The sequence below is a fragment of the Papaver somniferum genome, chromosome 2 (assembly GCF_003573695.1).
Source record: "Papaver somniferum cultivar HN1 chromosome 2, ASM357369v1, whole genome shotgun sequence".
Classification (NCBI taxonomy): domain Eukaryota; kingdom Viridiplantae; phylum Streptophyta; class Magnoliopsida; order Ranunculales; family Papaveraceae; genus Papaver; species Papaver somniferum.
In genome coordinates, this window is record NC_039359.1 from 150,714,422 (window position 1) to 150,740,380 (window position 25,959).

The window sequence follows — 25,959 nt, forward strand, 5'->3', positions numbered from 1 at the left end:
CATTCCTTAAGGCTTCTTGACAAATTATATTCTATTTTATGTGTAATTATACAAGCTGCAGTTCCCTTTAACCTTAGACTGTGATGTTTTCTAGAATCTTTCTCTGAGTTCCCAACATATGCTTCTCAATTCTGTGCTTTCTTTTGATTTTGTTGTCTAGGGTACTCTTGAATTTGTGGGTTTTTACATTCCTTAAGGCTTGTTGACAACTCATACTCTTTCTCTGTGGAATTATACATGCTTCAGTTTCCCTATAACCATAATTTGTGCTGTTTTCTAGAATCTTTCACTGAATTACTAAACTATTTCACTCAACTCTATGATTTTCTCTTGAATTTTGCTATCTGTGTTACTCTTGAATTGCTAGTTTTAACTTTCCTTAAGGCCTGCTAACAATCACACACTATTCTATGGGTAACTCTGGGTAATTTACAAGCTTAAGCTTCCTTGTTTTGACTGAGCCATCTCTCTTGAAAACCCTTTTATTTGGTCACCTAATCATATTCTAGTAAAACAGTTCCATCCCCTAATTATCTCCAAAACTCTTCTCTTAAAAGCCCACTTAAACCTAGGTATCCTATCTTCTCAAAAAAGCCCATTTAAACCTATTGTCAAACCACAATTAAACTTCTCGCTTCCCACCGACGGCAAAACTCATTCAGACTATTTCATCCTTTAAAGCATGACTACTCTTTCTTGGAACTGTCAAGGCATAAACCTCCAACCCTCTATTCAACATTTGAATAGACTAGTTTCACTTCACAAGCCTAGCATACTATTTCTTTCTGAAACTCTAGCGAATGATCAACATATAAGAAGATTATCTCAATCACTCCAACTCAACAATTATGTCAACGTCCCAAAAATTGGAAGAAGAGGCGGGCTATGTTTAATGTGGGAAGATAACTTAATTATCCAAATACTACTTCAATCTCAAAATTACATCCACATAAAAGTTACGCTACCACTCCCAGAAAAACCGTGGTTCTTCACGGGTATCTATGGCCCTCCGCATCCAGATATAAGGAAAATTCTTTGGAAAGAATTTCCAACAATCTTCGACAGTATCAATCCATCTACCCCTTGGATGTTGATAGGAGACTTTAACGACGTCATAAATCAATTGGAGAAAAAAGGAGGGAGGCAAGTCACATATGCTTAATCTCAACCTCTCCTCACTCTAATGGACCAGATGGGTTTTATAGATTTAGGATTCCGAGGAGATCCATACACTTGGTCAAACAACCAAGTGGGGCAAGAAAATATCTTAGAAAGATTAGATAGGGCTTTATCAAACCAAATGTGGCGAACAACATATCCCTATGCAGCAGTTACTCACCTTCCAAGAATTGCATCTGATCATGCACCAATACTGTTTCAAAAGAAAGCAATGGACTGGCAAGGAACAAAAAACTACAAATTCGAACACCTTTGGCTCTCTCACCCCCAACTCAAGCAAATAGTCAAATCGGCTTGGGATCAACAACAAGATAATGAACCTACACTCAACCTCCAACTAAAGCTTATTACAACTGGACAAACTCTCTTAGAATGGAACAAAGAAACTTTTGTCCACCTACCAACTAAGATAAAGAAATCAGCAACCAAGATAAAGCACGCCTAACACCAGTGTGCATCCCAAACAGGCTCAGATCTGGAATTCTGGCCGACTCAAGAAAAACAACTGAGAATAGAGCATGAAGAACTATTGCAATGTCATGCGACGTACTGGCAAAAAAGATCTAGAATTCAATGGTTCCAATCAGGTGACCTCAACACAATATTTTTCCATACTAAAGCGACCATTCATAGAGATTGTAACAATATACAACAACTACAAGACACACAAAACAACTGGATTAACAAAAAAGAAGACGTAGTTCAGCTCATTATGGATCACTATTCTCAACAGTATACGGCCCCGCCTACAGAAATAAATGAAGATCTTTTTACAAATATCAGACCTCGGTTGACTCCCAGACAATCGGACCTACTTACAAAGGAAGTAACAACAGCAGAAATCAAACAAGCAATGTTCTCCATAAATTCCGAAAGTGCTCCAGGTCCAGATGGCTATACAAGTAAGTTTTTTAAAGTTTTTTGGGAAACAAACCACCCTCAATTGATAGCAATGGTTAAAGCTTTCTTTAATAATCTTAATATGCACCCTCTCATGATTCACACAAATATAACACTAATACCTAAAGTCGACCACCCTTCAAAACCTTCACAATTCAGACCAATAGGACTCTGTAACGTCACATATAAAATCATCTCAAAAATTCTAGTCAACCGAATTAGACCTATTCTCCCCTTTTTAATAATCCCCTTCCAAAGTGCTTTTGTACCGCAAAGATCAATACACGACAATATAACAATCGCTGGAGAACTCTTCCACCATATTAGAACCTCGAAATCCACCAAAGATCCAAAAATAGCTCTCAAACTGACATCCAAAAAGCATATGACGGCCTAGACTGGGGATTCATCAAAACATCTCTTGCCAAACTTGGATTCCCATCAACTTTTATAGACTACATTATGCTATGTGTCACAACAGTTACGTATTCAATCAAAATAAATGACACACCGCATGGATACATCACCCCAAGCAGAGGTATCAGACAAGGAGACCTACTATCTTCCTATATTTTTATCATATGTGCTGAAATCCTATTTACAAACCTGAGAAACCTTCAAAACCAAAAATTAGTTCCGGGACTTAACATATCACAAAAAGCACCTCCCATAATTCATCTAATGTATGCAGATGATCTTCTGATTACCTATAAAGCTTCAGATCAAAGTAACCAACGCCTTAAAACCCTCCTCCAAGCCTATAGCTCCTATGAAGGGCAAGTAATTAATACTACAAAATCGGTAATCATCCATCACCCTAATTTAGACCCAATCAAAATAAATGATCTTCAACAATTCTTTAATATGCTGACCACATCAAAACCTCCAACCTATCTAGGAATCCATTTTAAACAAGGAAGAGCATCAAATCGAGCTTTCGCTCCCCTCCTACAAAGATTAGCCAGAAAAGCAAAAGGATGGATGACAAAATGCATAACTTCAGCCGGAAGACTAGTTCTCATCAAAACCTCCCTAACCCCAACCTCCAATCACATAATGCAAACACAAAACCTACCCAAAAATATACACAAACAAATAGATTGTATCACCAGGAATTTTTTTCTGGGGACATGACTCAATGATCAAAAAACTTCATCCTATAGGATGAGATAAAGCAACAAAACCATTAGCCGAAGGAGGATTAGGAATAAGGAAAAGCAGGGATCATAATAAGGCTCTTCTAATGAAGAGAATCTGGAATTTGCATGAACAAAATAACTCTATTTGCGGAAGTCTGTTCAGCGCAAAATACCTTAAAGAACAACCATTTTTTCAAGGAAACGTTTCCATACCCTCTGCTTCCAGTCCTCAATGGAGACAACTCGCATCCATTATCCCTACCATGCAAAACTTAATTTTCCATCGTATTGGAAATGGGTTAACAACTCCGATAGAAGCTAATTGGATTCCACATTCTCCCAATATAGAACCGTCACAATGCTACCCAATCCAAACGCTAGCAGATATCATCGAGCCAATCACCCACTCTTGGAATCATGAAAAATTGAACACATTTCCCAATCCAATAATTCAAAAAATCATCAACATCCACCTTCCCCAAAACAATACCCAAGATAAAATTATCTGGCCACACTCAAAAACTGGAAAGTACACTACATCTTCGGGATACAAATGTCTAACCCAAGGTCAACCAACCCACACACCGCTACCACCTACCAAATTCTTGTGGACCTTACCATGTCCACCAAAAATTCGTCTTTTCTTGTGGAAAGACATCAATGAAGGATTACCAACCTTCTCTCTCTTACATCGAATCCACTTGACCAACACAGAAATATGTCCAAGATGCAATACAAATACGGAATTAGCAAGCCACCTTTTAATTCATTTCCCAACGGCAACTACCTCCTGGAACATCTTATTCAGTCAACTTACAAATGCACCAAACTCCAACCATACCCCGACCTTCACCTTAACTCCACAAACAACCATATCCCAAATCCTGCAACAACCAACATCAACAACTATAACCTCCTCCTTATGTTTTCTTCTATGGACCCTATGGCTATCCAGAAATGATCTAGTTTATCAACACAAACAAACAACTTCGGAAGAAATCCTAGCCTGGCACAAAAACTACAACAAGAATATTTTAGGGCACTGCACACCTCACCACCAGTCATACCAGAAGATACACCAACATTCAACCACCCAACAACAGATAGAAGGACAACAACAATATCGGTAGGTTGGTCCACTCCGAATATCAACTGGATAAAGATTAACACAGATGGAGCGGCCAGAGGCCACCCCGGATTTGCAGGGGCGGGATTCGTATGTAGAGACTCTGATGCACGAACATTAATAGCAATGGCTCAACCAATGGGAATTACCACCGCCCTAACTGCGAAACATGGGCATTACTTTTAGCCTCAAGAACAACAACAGAGAGATAATGGCCTAAAGTTCTCTTTGAAACGGATTCAGAGAACCTCCTGCGTTTCATCGCATCAACCACCATGCCACCTTGGAACATAGCGGGAATGATTGAAGAAATAAAAAATAGGCTTAGACAAATCCTGCAAGTCGCCATACAACACAACTACAGGGAAGACAATCAAGCAGCGGACGGATTAGCAAACCATACAGCTGATGGAAGCAAAGCAGGAAACTATTCAACTAAAATTTGGGACCAGGCAATCCCATCTTTTATCAGTCACATTTTATTTCAGGACTTTGTGGGTACCACATTCCCACGACAAGTTATAATTTGAACCTTTCTCTAATAAAATTCATGCTTCAAAAAAATAAATAAATGCACGTGCTATATACCGAGCGTAATTTATTTATCCTATGCGCACTTTCCATATAAATGAAGTGTAATAATTATTTAACATAACTTCTAATCATAATTGTATTTGTACCAACCAGGCATTGCTAAGTATTCTCACCAGTGTTCTCAACATAATTGCCTCACCACAAAAAATCAATTTCGACCAATAAAAGACTAGAATTACATGTGGAAGTTTTCTTTTTGTTTTGATCAAATGGAAGCTTTATTTGTCTAACCCCTTTAAATGTTGATATCCCCTCCAAAATAGATCTTAGGCCCAAAACTCCATGATGGCCGGTCCATAAGTCTTTTTTTTCATCTCTCTGCAAGAAGTCCATAAGTCTTCTTCTATTCTTCCATCGCTATCACTTGTTGATTGTTGTGACTTGTACATGATGCTTAGTTACCTCGTCAGCCAGCCTGTTGAGATCAATGTCTGTTTACGTAAAAAGAAAAAAACTTCAAGTAAGTGAGAGAGTGTTGGAAGACCAATTCTGAAGAAAAAAGCGACAAACACTCGTCGAATCATTCTCTCTTCTCTTCCTATTACTTTGCTTTCCGCAACAACTACTTACTATCCTCCTTGTTATTCTTGTCTTAATTTTCCTTATTACAACAACCAAACCAAACCAAAAACAAGTCTGATTCTGAAACTAGGATTTGAAAAGAATGGGTTTTGTGACCATATCAATGAATTTGATGGTTTGGGTATCATTGATATTATTATTAGTTAGCAGTGTTAATGGTAGATTTGTAGTAGAGAAAAGTAGTATATCAGTTTTATCACCTGATAATTTACGTTCTAAACATGATAGTGCTATTGGCAATTTTGGTATTCCTGATTATGGAGGTACAATGATAGGTACTATCGTTTACCCATCTGATAAATCATCATCAACTGGTTGTAACTCTTTTGACGCTGTAAATCCTTTCAAATCTCACTCTTCTTCTGCTCCCATTTTTCTTCTCCTTGATCGTGGAGGTATGCACTCTTCTTATATAGATCATGCAGTTTTTAGTAATGATCGTCAGACTCTTCTGGTTTTCTTGTTTTAATTAAATAATGATTTTTTTTGAATGAATTCTCAAGATTGAGGAATGGGTATTAATTAAGTTTTATATTGATCCTGCATGCAGACTGCTACTTTGCTTTGAAAGTATGGAATGCACAAAAAGCTGGAGCAGCAGCAGTTTTAGTAGCTGACAACATAGACGAACCTTTGATAACAATGGATTCTCCAGAGGAGAGTAGCGATTCCGAAGGGTATATAGATAAGATTAAAATACCATCGGCTTTGATTGATCGCTCTTTTGGTGACACATTGAAGAAAGCCTCACTGAAAGGAGAAGACATTATGATAAAATTGGACTGGACAGAATCTATGCCACATCCGGACGACAGAGTCGAGTACGAGTTGTGGACAAATAGCAATGACGAGTGTGGAGTCCGCTGCGATGAACAGATGAATTTCGTCAAGAATTTTAAAGGTCATGCTCAGATTCTTGAGAAGGGTGGTTTTACTCAATTTACACCTCACTATATAACGTGGTATTGTCCTGAGGCTTTTATCCTAAGCAAACAATGCAAGTCTCAGTGTATAAATCATGGGAGGTACTGTGCACCCGATCCAGAACAGGATTTTGGAAAAGGGTATGAAGGCAAAGATGTAGTTGTTGAGAACCTGAGGCAACTTTGTGTCCACAGAGTCGCCAATGAAAGTAATCGTTCTTGGGTTTGGTGGGATTACGTGACAGATTTCCACATTAGGTGTTCCATGAAGGAGGAAAGGTATAGCAAAGAATGCGCCGAGGATGTTATGAACTCACTTGGTACGTGCAACTGGTAAAAGTAACATTTATATATGTTTTTCAATTTGCTCCTACATAATGTTCTTAATGTGTCATTCATTAGAGTTGCCAATCGAGAAGATTCAAAAGTGCATGGGTGACCCTGAGGCCGATGTGGATAATCCAGTCTTAAAGATTGAGCAAGATCTGCAGGTTTGCTTTATAACTTCGCTTGCTTCGTAATTTAAGTGTGTTCTCACTCATCAAAGTTATCCAAATACCTTGATCTTCACATTTACGTGTAGATTGGTAGAGGATCTCGGGGTGATGTTACAATCTTGCCAACACTAGTTATTAACAATGCACAATATCGAGGTTTGTCATGCAATGTTATAACTACTTCTTCTCCTGTTTGGAATTGTTAATTGTCACACTGAAATTGCTGCAAAGAAAACATGTACAGAAGTATAACAACTCCTTTATTTGCATTCCCTAAAGGAAAATTAGAGAGAACTTCAGTGCTGAAGGCTGTATGCGCAGGATTTAAGGAAACAAGTGATCCTCCAATATGCCTGAGTGGAGGTTGTTAATTATCCACTTTCTTCTACCTTATAACCTACTAGAAAAAATGTTAGCTTGGACTTGGATTCATTTTATCCCTTGATGTTACAGCTATTGAGACTAATGAGTGCCTCGAGAACAATGGTGGCTGTTGGCGAGACCCACTATCTAATGTAACCGCATGCAAGGTACTATTTAAGAAGTAGATTATTACTTAATTCACAAGAGAGTGCGGTTTGTCCACTCTTTTACTTACTGCCGTAATTTAAGGTGAAATAGCGTACTCAACGATCTCGGGATCACTTGTTTCTTTCAGGACACATTCAGGGGAAGAATATGCCAGTGCCCAGTCGTGAATGGTGTTCAATATCGTGGAGATGGTTATCGATCTTGTGAAGGTACACACTCCTCTTATGTGGATATAAACCAAGTTATTAACACATTTTTATTTTATTTGCAAGCTTTTGAAAGAATACTACATTTTTACAGTGCGAGCACAAGTCAGACATAAGTATATAACCATTAAACTGATGAAGAATTATAACATAGACAATATGCTGTTTCACATATATAGACAATCACCTAGATGAATATTTGTGTTTTCTTTTCCTTCATCGGCAGGTGTAGGGCCGGCGAGATGCACTATGAACAATGGAGGCTGCTGGTCTGAATCAAGAAATGGACTGACTGTTTCAGCTTGCGCGGTTCAGTCACATTATCCCTGTTTTTCTTTAGTCTTCCAATGGTTTTACGCTCTCATGACCATTGATCTATTTTCATGAGCCGTCTATTTTTAATTCAGGATTTTATTTTCTTCTTTGGTACACAAAATAGGAATTCCAGTTAACAGGCTGTCGTTGCCCAAGTGGATTCCGAGGAGATGGTCTGAAATGTGAAGGTATTCCATCTTGTTTTTTAGCTCTTGGCAACATCAATTACATTTAGAATTATACCAATGTAATTATACCAAGAATTCTGGAAAATTATACCAAGAATTCTCCTTGTGTTCGTTTATGCATTAGATATTGATGAATGTAAGGAGAGTCGTGCTTGTCAATGTGATGGATGCACTTGTAATAATTTATGGGGTGGATATGACTGTAAGTGCAAAGGTGACTCTTTATACATATTGGAGCAAGATACTTGTATAGGTAAGTGATCAAGATATTTTCTACACTGAAAATCAAATGTAAAATTTCGCACTCTTGTGTTATTTTTGTGCCGCAAAACATAATGACCTATTCTACATTACCATTATTATACAGGAAGAGATTCGTCAAGATTTGGATGGTTCCTTACACTCTTGGTGGTGTCTGGAGTAGTCGGTGCAAGCATGGCAGGTTATATATTCTACAAATACAGGCTGAGGGTATGTGTACTAGTATCCATAGATTATGGAGACAAAGATCCGACTTAATTGGTTTTCCCTTGTGTAATTCTTTACTGTTGATAGAAAAGTAAAGGTGGAGCTCTGAAAGTGTTTTTGGTGCACTAATGGAAGCGATACTCGTAGACTTAGGTTGGCAGAGATGAATGAGCTATGCTAGCTCTTATCGAGCTCCTAGAACTCTCAAGTGCAGATAGTTCTAGGAGCTAACTGGCGCACATAAGGGAAGATGTACTCCTTCTATTGGCATGACCAACTTATACGTGTTAAAGTGTCCCTAGATGCTCTTAACATTAGATAACTCTAGAGCCCTTTCTAGACACAAATTTAGACTAAGCACAATCTATACCTTTCTGTATGTTTTTCTTACTTATCTTTTTGGATAACTCCATTCCAACAACTAATGTCCTACTTCACTTGCAGTCATACATGGATTCAGAAATCATGGCTATAATGTCTCAGTACATGCCCCTTGACAATCAACAAAATGAGGTCCAACCGCTACAGCAACCAGTTTCGAACGTATAAGTAGGTAGGTTCTTCGTACAATCTTCTTGTTGTTGGCGTTGCTGTATTTGAAGATTGAAGCAACGGCGCGTAGTGAGACCTTATGAGGGAGAAATACTTGTGAAACTTTCTATGCTTGCGTTTTTAGTAGGTACTACTTTCCGGTGCACAAAAGATATATAGTACAACTGTTCCGTCTTCGTCATCATCAGTTCAACTTGGCAGTATAGACAGATTTTCGGTTTCAAGTACATGTTTCTAACACAATACCGTCAAAAGAAGGAAAAACTCCTGCCATTTTATTTTCATTGGTTGTGAAACCCGTTCTGTGCAGATGGACTGATGTAGCATTTAGGTTTTCTGATCATTTGTTTCTATGTAGCTGGATATAAAAGTGATGTAATTGTAGTCTTGAAGAATAATATAATTATGTTTTAAGAGCTCTTTAACCGTGCATGTCTGATCATGTCTCATCGTTATTGTAACTATTATGTCTCCACAATTATAATGTGACTGCAGGAGAATGGTGCAAGTTATTATTAGTCGTTCCCATGCCAGGGATACGTATGCATGCACTCTTGTTTAACCTACTACACACCATATTGACTAACTTTTTACTTTTTTCGTGGGAACCATGCATGTGCAGCATGCATTTCCTGGTCGGGGTCCATGTATGTATATTGTCAGTGACATGGTACATATGTACGTCATTTCCGCAGGAAAAAAAAGAAGGAAAAACAACGGTTTAGTCCAAACATGCCTCCAAAAGCACAAATTACTCTAGCCCTAGTTGACTAGGTACAGATTAGTCCGGAATTTATTTAAAAATGCAAAGACACTGCTATCCTTCGCACGCGTTTCATGAAGCACACGTTCGGCGAATGAAAATAAATCTGTAACTGACATTTCAAATATGGATGCGACACGTTCATTAAAAAAAAAAACTGAAAAATAATGGAAAAATAAATTAAATCATTTAGCAGACAGAAAAGGAAAAATCATAGAAGAAATAAATCAAAAGCTTTAACCTAACCGAGAGAGAAAAACAAAATTAAAATCCTAAATCTTCATAATCAAACACCATTGTTGAATTCAGTGAAAGTAACATCATGGTAATTGCGAAAGACCAGTTACAAAGAAAAAACACAAGAACTATCGAAAGTTTCAACATCAATTGAAGAAGAGGAAACTTCAAAATCATCATGACCTAAGAAGAGATCAAAATCTTCAAAGAGTACAACAGTTTCAACATAAATTGTAGCAGAAGAAACTTCAAAATCATCACCACCTAACAAGAGATCAAAACCTTCAAAGAAATCATCAGTTAAGAAGAGAACAACAGGTTCAACAACTGCTCGAGGAGCAAAAGGTATCAAATCATCTGCTACTTTCATATATTGGCATTCTTTTTGTGTTTTGAAGTTGTTTTTATCTGATTTGTGGTATTAGTGTATAGATATGTACACCTTCATGCTATTACAACAACATATGACCTGTTGCGTGTGTTTTGAAGTTTCTTTTCCCATGTTTCTGTGGTTGTGTAAAGAACTGTACACCTTCATGTTATTATATGAAATTTATGACATGTTGTGTTTCTTTTGAAGTTTCTTTTCTCATATTTGTCATGGTTGTGTAAAGATCTGTACACCTTCATGCTCTTACATGAAACATATGACGTGTTGTGTTTGTCTTGAAGTTTCTTTCCCATAGTTGTTGTGGTTGTATAAAGATTTGTACACCTTCATGCTCTTACATGAAATATATGACCTGTTGTGTGTGTTTTGAAGTTTCTTTTCCCATGTTTGTTGTGGTTGTGTAAAGTTTTGTACACCTTCATGATGTTTCAACAACATATGACCCGTTGTGTTTGTTTTGAAGTTGATTTTCCCATGTTTATAGCGGTTGTGCACAATATTGTACACCTTCATGTTGTTACATTTATTTATGGCATGTTGTGTTTGTTTTAAAGGTGTTTTTGTTAGATTTATGTAAGAGTGTATAAATTTGTACACCAACATTTATTTATGTCCTATTGTGTGAGAATAAATGTTGATTTAGTTAGACCTTTGTAGGAGATTACACAGTTATACTCCTGTATGATATGGTCCTATTTGATTTATCTGGTCTGTTAAATTTTGTACGTACCGTTATTTGTGTGTACATAGTTGTACACGTATATGGTTATAATGCATGAGTATAATGTATTATTCTTCTTAGTTGTTTGTCCATTCTCGTAGATAACACGAAGCCTTATAGATCAGGTTTCAATGCAATCAGTGAGTATGTAAATAAAAATCTTTGAAGAGGATGAAAAACAAAGAAAAGGAAAAGTATGGCTCACTAAGTATAAACTAGATAGGCAAAATGAGAGCCCATTATGGCATGTTGTAGATATCTTTGTCCACAAAAAAGCAGATAAGAAAGATGAGAAAAATCCCGATAAAAAGAGAGATGATATATGGTTTAAGAGCCCGAACTCAATCATGAAAATTGTAAGACAGTACCACCATGATCATACAACGGGATCATATTTTGTTTTTTATACTCCCAAGAAGAGTAGGAAAATGGCATTAAAGAGAACACCTGAAGATTTGTTTCTAATTTTTGGACTCGATATGGTGGAAACAGAACCTGAAAAAAGGAGATGAAAAATCTGCATATGAAAGAACATATGGTCCACTGATAAACTGAATAAATCTGAAGGAACCAGGTAAGTTGGGGAAATTATATGTGGAGAATGAAATCTTACGTATAATGAAGGGAAAAACAAAGTTGCAAAAGGAGATTGAAAGAAACGCATAAGACTTAGTGGTGTTGTTTGGTATGTACCTATGCATCACAGTCTGTTTTACCCACGAGAATGGAAGCATGATTAGCAAGAAAAGTATGCACACTTTTTTGAGTCTTTGGATAGGATGGAAAAAACTTGCTGGACGATTCATATACATGAGTATTTGATGGAGAACATTAAGTGAAAATGCGGGGGTACAACTACCACAACCAACAATTCGTTTAGCAATCGAGAGGATTTACTCCAATATCTTTCTAGAGAATAAACTAGACAGTCATACTCAACCTAGAAAAAAATATATACAAGAGTTTATATCTCTATCTCTCAATTCAATTTACAATCAGCAAATAGAAATTTGCGAGACCGATTGAATATAAGAGAAATAACTTGAACGGTACCAAAGACCAATGTTCAAGGATCAATGAATTTCAATCAACAACCAAAGGTTGGATTTCAAATTGATCGATTCAACGCACAACCTGTGATATTTCAATTATATAACAAAATATAATGGAGAAAATAAATAACACAGATACTAGAATTTTGTTAACGAGGAAAACCGCAAATGCAGAAAAACCCCGGTACCTAGTCCAGTTTGAACACCACACTGTATTAAGCCGCTACAGACACTAGCTTACTACCAATGAACTTCGGACTAGACTGTAGTTGTACCCTAATCAATCTCACACTGATTCAAGGTACAGTTGTGTTCCTTACGTCTCTGATCCCAACAGGATACTATGCACTTGATTCCCTTAGTTGATCTCACCCACAACCAAGAGTTGCTACGACCCAAAGTCGAAGACTTGATAAACAAATCTGTCTCACATAGAAAAGTCTATTGGAATAGATAAATATGTCTCCCACAGAAATACCTATGAGTTTTGTTCCATCTTTTGATAAATCAAGGTAAACAACAACCAATTGATAAACCGATCTTATATTCCTGAAGAACAGCCTAGTATTGTCAATCACTTCACAATAATCTAAATCGTATGGAAGCGAAACTAGATATTGTGGAATCACAAATGATGAGTCGAAGGTGGTTGTGATTACTTTTTATCTTGCTTATCAGATATTAAATCTCGAGCAAATCTTCGAGAAGATAGTACTTAGACGATAGAATCGAGCAAGATCAGAACACGCAACTACAGAGAAAATAGTTGGGTCTGGCTTCACAATCCCAATGAAGTCTTTCTGTCATTAACCTACAGGGTCTCGTGAGAAACCTAAGGTTAAAGGAGAATCGACTCTAGATATGCAACTAGTAACACATAGAAGTGAGGGATTAGGTTTCCTAGTTGCTAGAGTTCTCCTTTATATAGTTTTCAAATCAGGATTTCCAATCTAAGTTACCTTGGTAACAAAATATTCAATATTCACCGTTAGATGAATAACCATGATTCAACCAAGATAATATCTTTCAAACGTTAGATCGAACTTAGCTTGTTACACACAAATGAAATGTACCCTCATTTAGGTTTATGTAACCATACCTAAACGTGTACACCATGTTGACTCAACAACAGTTAACCGAGGTTAGCCATATGAACACTCTCATATCAACCTTATTCATCTTAACCATAACTAGTTCAAATGACTCAAATAAAACTTGTTAAAGAGTTGTTCAATTGCTATATTCTCATAGAAGTATACAAGAACATAATTGAAGCAAAATCGGTTTGATTCAATCGAATCAATTCATGAACATTATAGCCACGGTTTGCAAAGATTGCATTCCTTATTATATAAATGTTTAAGTTCATGTACACAATCGATTTTAGAACTTTAGCCTTCAAGTATGCAAACGGGTACGCATACTTGAAATACCCGGACCATGATTGGGTTCGCCAGTACGCAGACGGGTACACGTACTTCCAATCCCAGCAGAAATTCTCGGAATGAACCTCACGCCAGTACGCAAACGGGTACGCATACTTAGGTTCCCGGATTTCTCAAGCCAACAGGTACGCGCACGGGTATGCATACTATGGTTCCCGGACATGGATTACATATGTGCAAGAGTACACAACATGTCATATCCAATAGTGGTTAAGTGTTCTAAATTCTTATTTCAATCATTGAAACTTTCTTAGAGGATGACAATAGCCGTTTTCACACACTATTAGCATCAAAGCAATTTGCAAGTTATTGAAATAACATAACGAAACATTCCAAGTCTACACCAAATGATTGTATCACACAAACCATGTAAGATGTTACTCGGCAATTTGCACATGATAATCTTTTGACTTGCGTCAAGAATATAGATGAACTTGGTCGAAGCAAAAGCTTAACAACACACATTTCGAGAAATATGTAAGCGAGTTAAACTCAGCTTGAAATCTCAAACGTGTATAAGAGAAAACTATATCGTAACACGACTTATGTCTCAATATAGGGTATAAAGTAAAAATAGACTTTTCAAGTGATAGATGAGTTTCAATCTCCACATACCTTTTGTTGATGAAGTTCCACAGTCTCTCCTTAATAGTTCTTCGTCTTCAAATGATGAACGTCATGAAGTCTAATGCTCAATCTATGTCCTAGTCCGAGATATCTATAAGTAGACTAGAAATCAAGACTTATAGTTTGGATCACTAAAATTGAGAAACATGCTTGAGATAGCAATGCATGCGAGTTCGACAGAGCAGTGCTCTAACATTAAGAAACATATCCATTCACCAATTAAAGTTAATAGTTGTGTGATTTACCTATTGGTAAGTTTAAATGTGCAAAAAGTTGTACACCTGATATATCCATTCACCATTTTAAATAATTATGTTCATTGTGTTTGTTGCTTTCTATTACACTTCTAACTATTCACCTATTTGTTAATGCAGTATTGGTTTGTTGAAAGCAACAAAAGCATGATGCCAAGCAATGAAGAAGGTGTCCTAATGCTTCTCAGGTGGATTATCAGTGACATTAGTAATACAATCGAGAGATATATGAATGACGCCATGAAAAAGGTATCTCGATAACTTTCTTACGATGGTGATTTATTGCTCCATGTGTACATTAATATACACCTTAATAAGGTGTACAATATTGTGCACTGGTGATAGATTTTAAAAAATTTGTCTTGTGTACAATAATGTACGACTGTACATTGATACTTTGGCATGTTTTCAGATGCAACCAGGATGGGTAATGGCTGACAGTGATGAAGAGCGATTGCTTTAGGATGACTACCGGAAGATGAAACAAGAAAATAGCAAAGATGCACTGAAGGGAAAGCTGCACATATCAGATATGCAAATAGAGGAACTAGATAATGAGATTACTGCATCGCAGACTAGACATGAAAGGATTCTTACTTTCATTGAATAGCAAAGCTGAAAAATTCATGTAACTGATCTGAAGAATTTGGCAGAAAGAAACGTGAATGATTTTAGTGTTGACACTTAGGAGAAAATCTTTTAATTTACAAAGGAATTACGACGTGAAAATGGGGAGGAGGATGAGAAGGAGGTTAAGGAGGAGGACGAGGAGGGTGGAAAATCAAATCTTAAAATAAACATTTTGACTCAATTAAAAACGTCCATGTCCTCTGTAACTTTTTTTCTTGAGTCATTTAAAATATATTCTTTGTTTTTTTTTTAAATGGCTCAATAAAAAATGACATAAAAAAAGGAAACTTTTGTTTTTCTTTTTAAAATGGCTCAATAAAAAAAGACATAAAAAATAGAAACTTTATGTGGCTAAATGGTTTTAAAGATTGGGAATGATACACTGACCGCGGGTTGAATCCCGCGGTCCATCCCGCAAGAGACAAAATCAAGGGTCCCCCTAACCCGTCGAATTTTCAGGGGGTGGGTTAAGGGTGGGACCCATCCCTCTCTCTCATAATCCCACTCTCGGGATGGCCTTGGTGATGAAGAGGATTTGGAGGATGAGGTGGACAAGGATGATGATCCTGAGGAGGAGGAAAAGGATGTTGATGCTGGAGATTACTACAAGACTGCTAATATGCCGAGGTATAACATCATTTTTATTAAAAATGTCAGTCAATTCTTTTCATCTTCTTTATGTGTGTGGATAGTTGTACACTAGTGTGTTGAAAATCATACATTTTCTCAAAACTTGCATCTTTTAGCACTCCTTCATCAAAAACTAGTGAGAAAAATGAAAAAAAAGAAGATAGAAGTGAATCTGACAAAGGAGTTGATCAGCCTGAAACTTCTAACAAGCCGTCATTTTCTATAGGTGTACATACATGTACATCAGTGCAAAAAATCATACATAATTCATATACTTGTGTACAAATATGCATACATTTATGATTTCTTCTGTATTTTTTTACATACTTGTACACCCTTAAAAATTCTATAAAAATTGAATTTTTCATTACTCCTCCATCAAAGACAAATAAAATCCCTGAAGATCAAGAAGACTAGGTGCACCTTGGTGACCAAAATGTGATGGATGCAGGTCAAACGGCTGAAGAATCATTTGATGAATCTACGATAATCGCAATTCAAGCCATATCTCAGCTGAATCTTGAAGGCATGTTGCCAGTTGAAGAAAACGTGTTTTTACTCACACAGATAGAAGATCCATATACGACACCTTATATGACAAAGTAAGAAATGGATGATATTCTAGACAACTTGTCTGAAACTCTGTTCGTGAAGCTTAAAAAAGGTTGTTACAAAACGACACCACCAAAAGTGAAGGAGATGGGAACCATGATCCGCAATGATTGTCCGAGCTTTTCATTGTTGAGCCAAGAGGATCCTAAAGAAGAGTCGTCGAAAAAATAATTATCCAGTGAAGATGTACGAGAAATACAAAAGAATCAAGGTATTATTTCATTGCTGAAGCGGTGCATTTCATCCAAGAGAATCAAGGTATTTTTTTCAGTAGTCAAGAAGTTGAAGAAGATAAATCGGAAAAGACCCCAGCAAGGACAAAAGCATGGAAAATGAAGGAAGAAGAGATGTTGGAGACAAAAACGACAGGCAAGTGAAAAAGCGGGGGTCTAACAACACCACCCAATATTTCGATTAGCAATCTGTATGGACTAACTTCGAAACACTTACTAGAGAATCAACTAGACAGTCAAACTCAATCTAGATAAAAGTATCTCAAGGAGTTAATATCTCTCTCTTGTTTTGATTTACTCAAGCTAATAGAAATCAGCGAGTCTTAATCAAACACAAGGAATAACTTGGACGGTACCAAAGACCAATGTCCAAGGATCAATCAATATTAATCAACAACCAAAGGTCGGATTTCCAATTGATTGATTCAAACGCACAACCTCTATTATTTCAATTATATAAACAAATATAATGCGGAAATAGAAATAACACAGACACCAGAATTTTGTTAACGAGGAAACCGCAAATGCGGAAAAACCTCGGGACCTAGTCTAGATTGAATACACACTGTATTAATCCGCTACAGACACTAGCCTACTCCAAGCTAACTTTGGACTTGACTATAGTTGAACCCCAATCAGTATCCCACTGATCCAAGGTACAGTTGTACTCCCTACGCCTCTGATACCAGCAAGATACTGCGCACTTGATTCCCTTAGATGATCTCACCCACAACTAAGATTTGCTACGACCCAAAATTGCAGGCTTTAAACATAAACAAATCTGTCTCACACAGACAAGTCTATCAAAGGACCAATCTGTCTCCCACAGAAAAATCCTAAAAGTTTTTGTTCTGTCTTTTGATAATAATCAAGGTGGACAGGAACCAATTGATAATACGGTCTTATATTCCCGAAGAACAACCTAGATTAATCAATCACCTCACAACAATCTTAATCGTATGGTAGCGAAACAAGATGTCATGGAATCACAAAAAATGAGACGAAGGTGTTTGTGATTACTTTTTATATCTTGCCTATCGGAGAACTCTCATGATCTCAAGCCAATCAATATGATTGTACTATTACGATAGAAGATGCAAGATCAGATCACACAACTACGATAAAAGTAGTATCGGTCTGGTTTCACAATCCCAATGAAGTCTTTAAGTCGTTAACCTGGTTTTGGAAGAAGAAAACCAAAGGTTAAAGGAGAATCGACTCTAGCACGCAAACTAGTATCACATGTAAGGTGTGGGATTAGTTTTGCACAATACTAGATGTATCCTTTATATAGCCTTTCAAATCAGGATTTTTCCTTAGTTACAAAGCAATCAATATTCACCGTTAGATAAAAAGCTGATTTAGATTCAAGCTAATATTTCTCAACTGTTAGATCAAAAACTTAACTTGTCATACACAAATGACTGTACGCTTCTAGGTTTGTTAACCGCACCCAAACGTGTACATTGTTGGTTCAATAATAGTCTACCCAAAGAGGTTAACCATATGAGCGTTTCATACCAACCATGTTTTTCTTCACCATAACTAGTTCAATTGACTCAAATGAACTAGTTAAGAGATTTGTTCAATTGCAAGGAAATCTTTTGTAACTACACAAGGCACAATTGAAGCAAAGATGATTTGATTCACTCGAATCGGTTCATGAACTTTAATAGCCACGGTTTGCAAATGCATTCCTTAGTCTTTTAAGATTAAGTTCAGAAATCATCTTTAGATATATAACCTTCTCAAGTTCGCAGACTATGTTCGCGGACTTAAGACACCGGATAGAGTTTACAAACTCCAGCTGAAATTCTCGAGTTCGAGAACTACGCCGGTCCGCGGACTGGGTTCGCGGACTTGGATCACTAAGCAGTTTGTCAACTCTAGCAGAAATTCTACGGTTTGAGAACTTCGGCAGTTCGCGGACTGAGTTTTTGGACTTGGCACTTTCCATACTTCCGGTTCTCTTGATCAACAAAGTTCGAAAACTTCGTTTCAAGCAATCCATTGGTTTTGTAATCTAAACTCTCATTCCAATCATTGATCAATTCTTAGAGGATGTTATATATTTGTTACACTATTTCTCATCAAAGCAATTTTCAAAGTGATTGAAACATTCATGACTTTCATCACTAGGTAAAGATAAACTTGGTCGAAGCGAAAAGATTACCAACACATATTTCGAGATATAGATAGGCGAGGTATACTCGGCTCGAAATACCAAATGTGTATGATCTAGTCTATATATATATCATACGACTTTTATCTCAAAGACTGGGAGATAGAATAGATAGACTTTTGAGTGACAGATAATTTCAAGTCTCCACATACCTTTTTGTCGATAAGTTCCACCGGTTCCTTGAGTAGATCTTCTTCTTGTATGATGAATCGCCATGAAGTCCTTAAGCTCAACTACACTTACTATCCTAGTCCGAGACTTAGCTATAAGAGACTAGAAATCAAGACTTATAGTTTTGATCACTAACATTGACAAACATGCTTAAGATAGCAACGCATGCGAGTTTGACCGAGAAGAGATCTAACAATCTCCCCCTTTGTCAATTTTAGTGAAAAAACTATCAATACATCTGGAATAGAAAAAATATCATGAAACTTTAGTAGCTCCTATTCCACATGTCTAATCTTCAACATTCCTCGAAATCTTCGTCACTTCCAAGTACTCCAATGATCCCAAAGGTTGTTAGTTTAGCATCACCGTTGTTGAAGATCAGTAGCTATAACAATGAGAAAGCACCGGTATTGATCATTATTATACAGTGTCATAGTATTATAACACAGTGTCAAAGTCCCATTGCATCACAACTTCAACAATAATACTATGGTGATATGTATCACTCCCCCTTAGTCAATACTCCATCTCACATGAAAACCACTCCCCCTTACACAATGATACGAAAACCATATGTATTTGTAGTGTGAACTACATATTAATTCTCCCCCTTTTGTCAATAAAATTGGCAAAGGTACAAGAACGGGATCATAATGAAATTTCCGTAAGAGACATTTCATGACTGAGAGAAATACACATCATCTTATTTAGATGCAATCATATAGCCGAAGCTAACAACATTCATCAAGGAATTTAAAGATACAAGATAACCCATCTAAAATTCCATAGCCGCATACCCCTCAAGATATGACCATTAAGCACAAGTTCAAAAGAACTCTCCCCCATTTGATGTCCTTCCCAAGGGAACAACAACGAGCGACCTTAATTTCAAGAGAAACGAAGGATTTTATTGGACACCAAAACCATGAGAATGATTTTTATATCCAAAAATCAATCAAATTATTCATAAGTAAACCCATGAATAATCTAATTGGAATACATAATCAAATTAACCACAAAAGTGATCAATTTAATTCATTGTGCTCAACATAAGTAAACTTACGGTGCAACGACTAACATAACCATTAGAAGATAATTAAGATAGCCGTTCATATACTCAACACAAGAAAAACTCATGGTATATATGAAAACTCAACTAGACTAATTACAAGAGATCCCATAATTAATCTAATTGGAATACACAATCAAACTAATCACAAACGTATTCAATTCAATTGTAATTTGTTTTGCTCGACATAAGAGAACTTACGGAGCAATAACTAAATAACCAAACAAGATGATTAATTTAGTTCTAAAATGCTCAACATAATATACCTTACGGAACAACCAACAAAGCTAATCAAGAATAATCAACTTAGTTGTATCGTGCTCAACATAAGACACATCACGGAGCCTCACGGTAATACAAAAAGAATGGATCAATGAAGATCTATACCGTGGAATACACAAGAATTCATTCTTTTGCACAAGCATATACAATAGCAACAATCCTTGGATACAAAAGATTTTAACCTATCTTCCGTCAAGGATTGACAATATAGGCTTAACTTTTGTATATGTCAAAAGTCTATTCATTCTTAAACCAATACATGAATACCGATCATGAAAAACTTTACTTTTGAGAAAAAATATGGGACAACAAAGTTCACGGACGTAAACACAAATATCCCATAACAAGTTGCAATATAAAAAAATCAAAAATATTGGAAACCATCATCCTCCAAATAGTTTTAGAATTTTAAACCAAAAAACCTAAAATCAAGAAGATGAAAATAATAACTATGTGTAGTCACAATCATTGCTATTCAAAACACTAGTTATTCTTCCAACTAAGCCAAAAAGAAGACATACTAGGCAATAATCAATAAAACATGTTAGAATCTTCTTCCTCATCGGAGACATTCCAAGATGCTTTAATTGTGTTCAATTCTTCCTCAAGCTCGGGAAACTTCGTTGCAACCAAAGACAATTGTTCTTGAACATACACACCTTTATGAATCTTTAGAAGAAGGCTCATGGTAGTAGGATCACTGAAATCAAGAGAAGCGATTCTTTGTCTCTTTCACGCATTTTCCCTTATGCGCCTAAAGGTACACGGAAGAACCGGTTTGGGGACCCCAAGAGAATTTCCAATTGAATCACACCCACAATCACGACAAATTTGACTAATCAAGCAAGGGTAACCCAACATCTTGACGGGTGAAGTCTTCAAAATCATTTGAGAGATAATGAAACCACAAATATCGAGACTTGAAATACTGGAATCAAGGAAATAGACCAATTCCGCAAACTCGTGACTCCACCAAGAATTTTCAATTGTGGAGGGAAAAATATTAGGGATACCAAGTTTTCCAAACGCCATCAAAGCAATACTAAGATCATTAGCAGGGAACTTTCCTTGACTCCAAACGACCTTCTTGCCACAAAGCCCAACCGAGATATCATCACAAGATGGACGTTCATCACTTGGTCTTGGAAGCCGTACGTTCCCCAACGGGACTTTGGTAATCCTTAAAATTAATTCTCTATCAACAAGAAACCTTTCTCTACCAATCATGGATTTGAATTCCATCTTGTTGTAATCAACATAATGAATATTGGCATAGAAAATCCTTGTAACAGAATCAAATCCTTGACCAAGACCATCAAAGGTATTTCCAAGATTGAATTTTTTAAAGCATACCAAATCCTCTTCATGCCCACTAAAAAAATCCAATTTATTTTCTAGGATGAAACCTTTTGAAGCAATCTTATCAAACACTCTAACACAAGAATCATCCACAAACCTAATTCTAAGAGAGTTTTGGTCACAACAAGAATTCAAGCTAGAGATTTTTGGGTTTTTTGAATTCCTTTTAGTGCTTGTAGAATTCATCATGGATTTGAAATATGAAAGGATCAAGAGAAAATTACTTACTTGGATTGAATCTTGAACACCCTTTCTTTCAATTTTTTCAATGAAGCTCTAATGGAGGAAACACACGAAACCATAGAAGTTCACGTACGCGGATGGGTGATGAAGAAGACTAGGATGCGCGGACTTCTTCTTTATAAGGCCAAAAATGGGCTTGGACCTATTCACGAACCGAGACCCACAAAAGAAAGATGGGATTTCTTTATCCATTAGCACATTAAAGGTTATGCAGTCCGTAACAACACACATGTGAATGACAACGGATGCAATAGAAAGCTAAAACTGATGTTTAAACACAATTAACAAAACTGTACACAACTCAAACCATTTTCTTGCCCCATTCCAATATATATGCAAATGGGGAATTGCCATCATTGTTACCAAGAGGCATAATGCGCAGAGGAATTCTCATGCGACATTTCTGGTTGATAGGTGTGAACAGTCCCTGTAGTATAATCAAAGTAATGATGATAGTCAGGGCAGTTAGAGCTTTCTATCCTTTGTTTATTCTGACTAGAAGAAGGATACTTCCGATTTCTGAGTTGCACAGTATTAACAGATTTAACACATACAGAACCCTTTTCGGAATAATTCTTAGACTTAACAGATTTAAGTTTTTCTAAAAATTTAAAAACGCCTTCGAACGGTTTAAATAGATCTTTATCAATTGATCCGTTACGCTAGTATTCCTCAAAGAGATTAAGAGTTAATCTAGTGAGGTTCCATATCCTAGAGCGTGTTGAGCGTTTTCTCAATCTTTCCTTCTTTTTATTTTTTCCTTCTGATTGATTCTTAACTTCTAAATCTTTCCTTTTAGATGAAGTAAGATCATTATGAGAACCCAGAGGTTTTAACCATAATAATCTTTGAACAATCTTTAAGGAAATCTGGCGTGCGCTACAGATGCCAAGAGATAGTTTTCCAAAGAAATTTCCCATGGGATAATTTTTAAGGAACGATCAAACACAAACTTATTAGGTTTAAGTTATTTGCCTGCTCTGATACCAATTGAAAAAGCGGGGGTCTAACAACACCACCCAATATTTCGATTAGCAATTTGTATGGACTAACTCCGAAATACTTACTAGAGAATCAACTAGACAGTCAGACTCAATCTAGATAAAAGTATCTCAAGAAGTTAATATCTCTCTCTTGTTTTGATTTACTCAAGCTAATAGAAATCAACGAGTCTTAATCAAACACAAGGAGTAACTTGGACGGTACTAAAGACCAATGTCCAAGGATTAATCAATATCAATCGACAACCAAAGGTCGGATTTCCAATTGATTGATTCAAACACACAACCTGTATTATTTCAATTATATAAACAAATATAATGCGGAAATAGAAATAACACAGACACCAGAATTTTGTTAACGAGGAAACCGCAAATGCAGAAAAAACCCGGGACCTAGTCCATATTGAATACATATTGTATTAAGCCGCTATAAACATTAACCTACTCCAAGATAACTTCGGACTGGACTATAGTTGAACCCCAATCAGTATCCCACTGATCCTACACCACTAAAGAATAAAAGCAAATGAGTATCATCCTCCTGCACCATTTCCATATATTCGTCAATCCCCACTATACCAAGACATGGAACAATGTGAGGACAAAAAAATGATACAGAAGTTCTTTTACTATGCAAACGTAGGATAAGTTCACAAAACACTACCTTGCACTCTCCACATGATTGAATCTTTTAGAAAAGTTACGTGCACCACTATGTACACCTTGTTAACATTTCCTTTATGATCCTGCAGCATTGTAGCTTGGGAAGTAACGAGACTAGATAAACCTGGATTGAGGCAATATATTATGATTGTGGGACGAGTACTACGTGATTTGATGTTCAACAAAGATCTGGATCAAGAGGTATTGCAGTTCTACATCTACCAACGTAGAAGAGCAATTGTCAAAGATAATATTCGTCATCCAGATGATAAAAAATACTTGAGCTGTAAAATAATGGGTCATATATAATTAATATTACTTGGATACTTTAATGTTGTGTACTTAGTTGTACACCTAATTGATATGGCATGTTCTATGTGTTTGTAGAAGTTGGATTTGTCAGATTTTAGGTTGTGCACCAGTATGCTATATGATTGATACATGGTATGTTAAGTGTTGGCATGGATGGTTGATTGTTAGATTTATTTAGGTGTGTACATAGTTGTACACCTATATCATACGTTATGGATATACAGTTTGTTTTCTATCTTAAATGTTTGATTTGTTAGTTTTATATAAGAGTGTACATTATTTTACACCAGTGTGATATCTCATACATATCTGGTTTGATTTAGGTTTACCTAATTCATTTATTTTCCAACAAATTATTGATTGCAGTACTATGTGAAGCATAATATCACTGGAATGGTATAAAAGCTCGTGATTGACTTCGTAAGGGACCTTCCTAAGAATCTAGAAGTTCTAGAATCCCCATGAATCATTCTACAGAGATTTTCAAAGTAGGAAGGCACTAATCGATGTTGAAATTATATTTTAAAGCTCTTGAATGGAAGTGGTTTAACTCACTGCACTCAGAAAATGAGAAGAAATATCAAGCTGAAGCACATAAAATGGCAGATACGGTGCAATTAGAATTCAACAAGAACATCGCGTTAATGGGTCATCCACATGTAGAAGAGCACGAAATAAACATCATGACATTCCCGACACAAGGAATCAACCCGGACTTCCTCATATACACTTGTTACTTTGTGAAACGAAGTCTCAAGAAAACACAAAATAATAGAAAGAGATTAGCAGAAGGTCAAAGACATTTGTCAGCAAATGAGATCAAAATTGGTGGCCAGGATACTGAAAAAAATCGGAGGTTATGAAAAAGATATAGAAAAGTATGAACTGTACAAGGAGTGGCGTGAGAGTAGAGGAATGCATCCATTGAAGAGGAAGATGACTTTTTCATCTTCATACAAGATCACTTTCTGAATTGCTTCAAAACGTTTTTAATCTTCAGACAACTTTTTAAATTTCGATTTAACTTTCCGTTTAAGACTTATCACTACTATAAAGACCTTGAATTAATTTTTTTTTATTATTTTCAATATTAATGTTTTGAATGTAGACTTGTGTCGGACTTGCAGGGTATATTACAGATTAGGAAAAAATGTTATAAAGGAATACATTATTGTGCACATGTACTGACATAGCAGAAAATATTAAGGTGTACATGATTGAGCACATGCAATGAAATGGATAGAAATTAAAAGATGTATTGACATGTTATTAAAGTAGTCTTTGAAAAGTTCTACATAATGGTACACATCTAGATACTTAAAGATAAATAACATACTATCATTGTAAGCAAATGTAAAGGTGTACATAATGGTGCAAATGTACTGACATGTTAGAAAACTGAAGTGTACATAATGGTACGCATGTACTAACAGCTTTTCAAATTATCCAGGCCTGCAGAATTGAAAATAGATTACCAGAAGTAATTATACAGAATTGAAAAATGAAAACACTGGGGGTACCAAAATACATTACCAACTTTTTCGTAGGCAACCTGTATGGAAAAACTTAAATACAATTACGAGAGTTCAACTTAATTAATCTTAAATAAGGAATAATATCTAGATGTATATCTCTTTCTCTCACAGTTAGAAAGTTTATAGAGACTAGTCCGTGAACCTGATTTACGTGTCAGAGTACTTGTATGATTCCACAGATCAATTTCCAAATAATCAATGAAGTCGTATCTAACAAACAAGGATGACTGTATCTACTTTGATTGATTTACGTACAACCTGTGATATTTCAATTATAAAGATAAATAATATAATGCGGAAAATAAATAAAACATAAGAAATTTATTAACGAGGAAACCGCAAATGCA

At 36.2% G+C, this 25,959-nt stretch overlaps 1 protein-coding gene across 3 annotated transcripts; it reads left to right on the top strand.

Moving 5' to 3' along the window:
* Window positions 1-5,535: 5,535 nt before the first annotated feature.
* Window positions 5,536-9,625, top strand: LOC113349448 (vacuolar-sorting receptor 6-like). Of its 3 annotated transcripts, none has more exons than XM_026593422.1 (13): window positions 5,536-5,915; window positions 6,071-6,763; window positions 6,846-6,934; window positions 7,027-7,096; window positions 7,220-7,303; window positions 7,394-7,470; window positions 7,599-7,680; window positions 7,904-7,986; window positions 8,117-8,180; window positions 8,305-8,433; window positions 8,548-8,651; window positions 9,093-9,201; window positions 9,325-9,625. In XM_026593422.1, exons 1-12 carry the CDS (start codon window positions 5,603-5,605, stop codon window positions 9,195-9,197), a joined length of 1,893 nt encoding a protein of 630 aa, XP_026449207.1. In that variant the 5' UTR covers window positions 5,536-5,602; the 3' UTR covers window positions 9,198-9,201; window positions 9,325-9,625. The 3 variants fall into 3 exon arrangements, with proteins under 3 accessions (XP_026449207.1, XP_026449208.1, XP_026449206.1); XM_026593423.1 differs by having other exon boundaries at window positions 9,328-9,625; XM_026593421.1 differs by having other exon boundaries at window positions 9,093-9,625.
* Window positions 9,626-25,959: the final 16,334 nt, after the last annotated feature.

What these genes read in the sequence shown, in the direction of transcription:
- LOC113349448 (XM_026593421.1), top strand. Translation starts at nt 5,603, where the DNA reads ATGGGTTTTGTGACCATATCAATGAATTTGATGGTTTGGGTATCATTG. An exon ending in CTAATGTAACCGCATGCAAG is followed by an intron (nt 7,471 to 7,598) that starts GTACTATTTAAG and finishes TGTTTCTTTCAG; the next exon opens with GACACATTCAGGGGAAGAAT. An exon ending in TGGTTATCGATCTTGTGAAG is followed by an intron (nt 7,681 to 7,903) that starts GTACACACTCCT and finishes CTTCATCGGCAG; the next exon opens with GTGTAGGGCCGGCGAGATGC.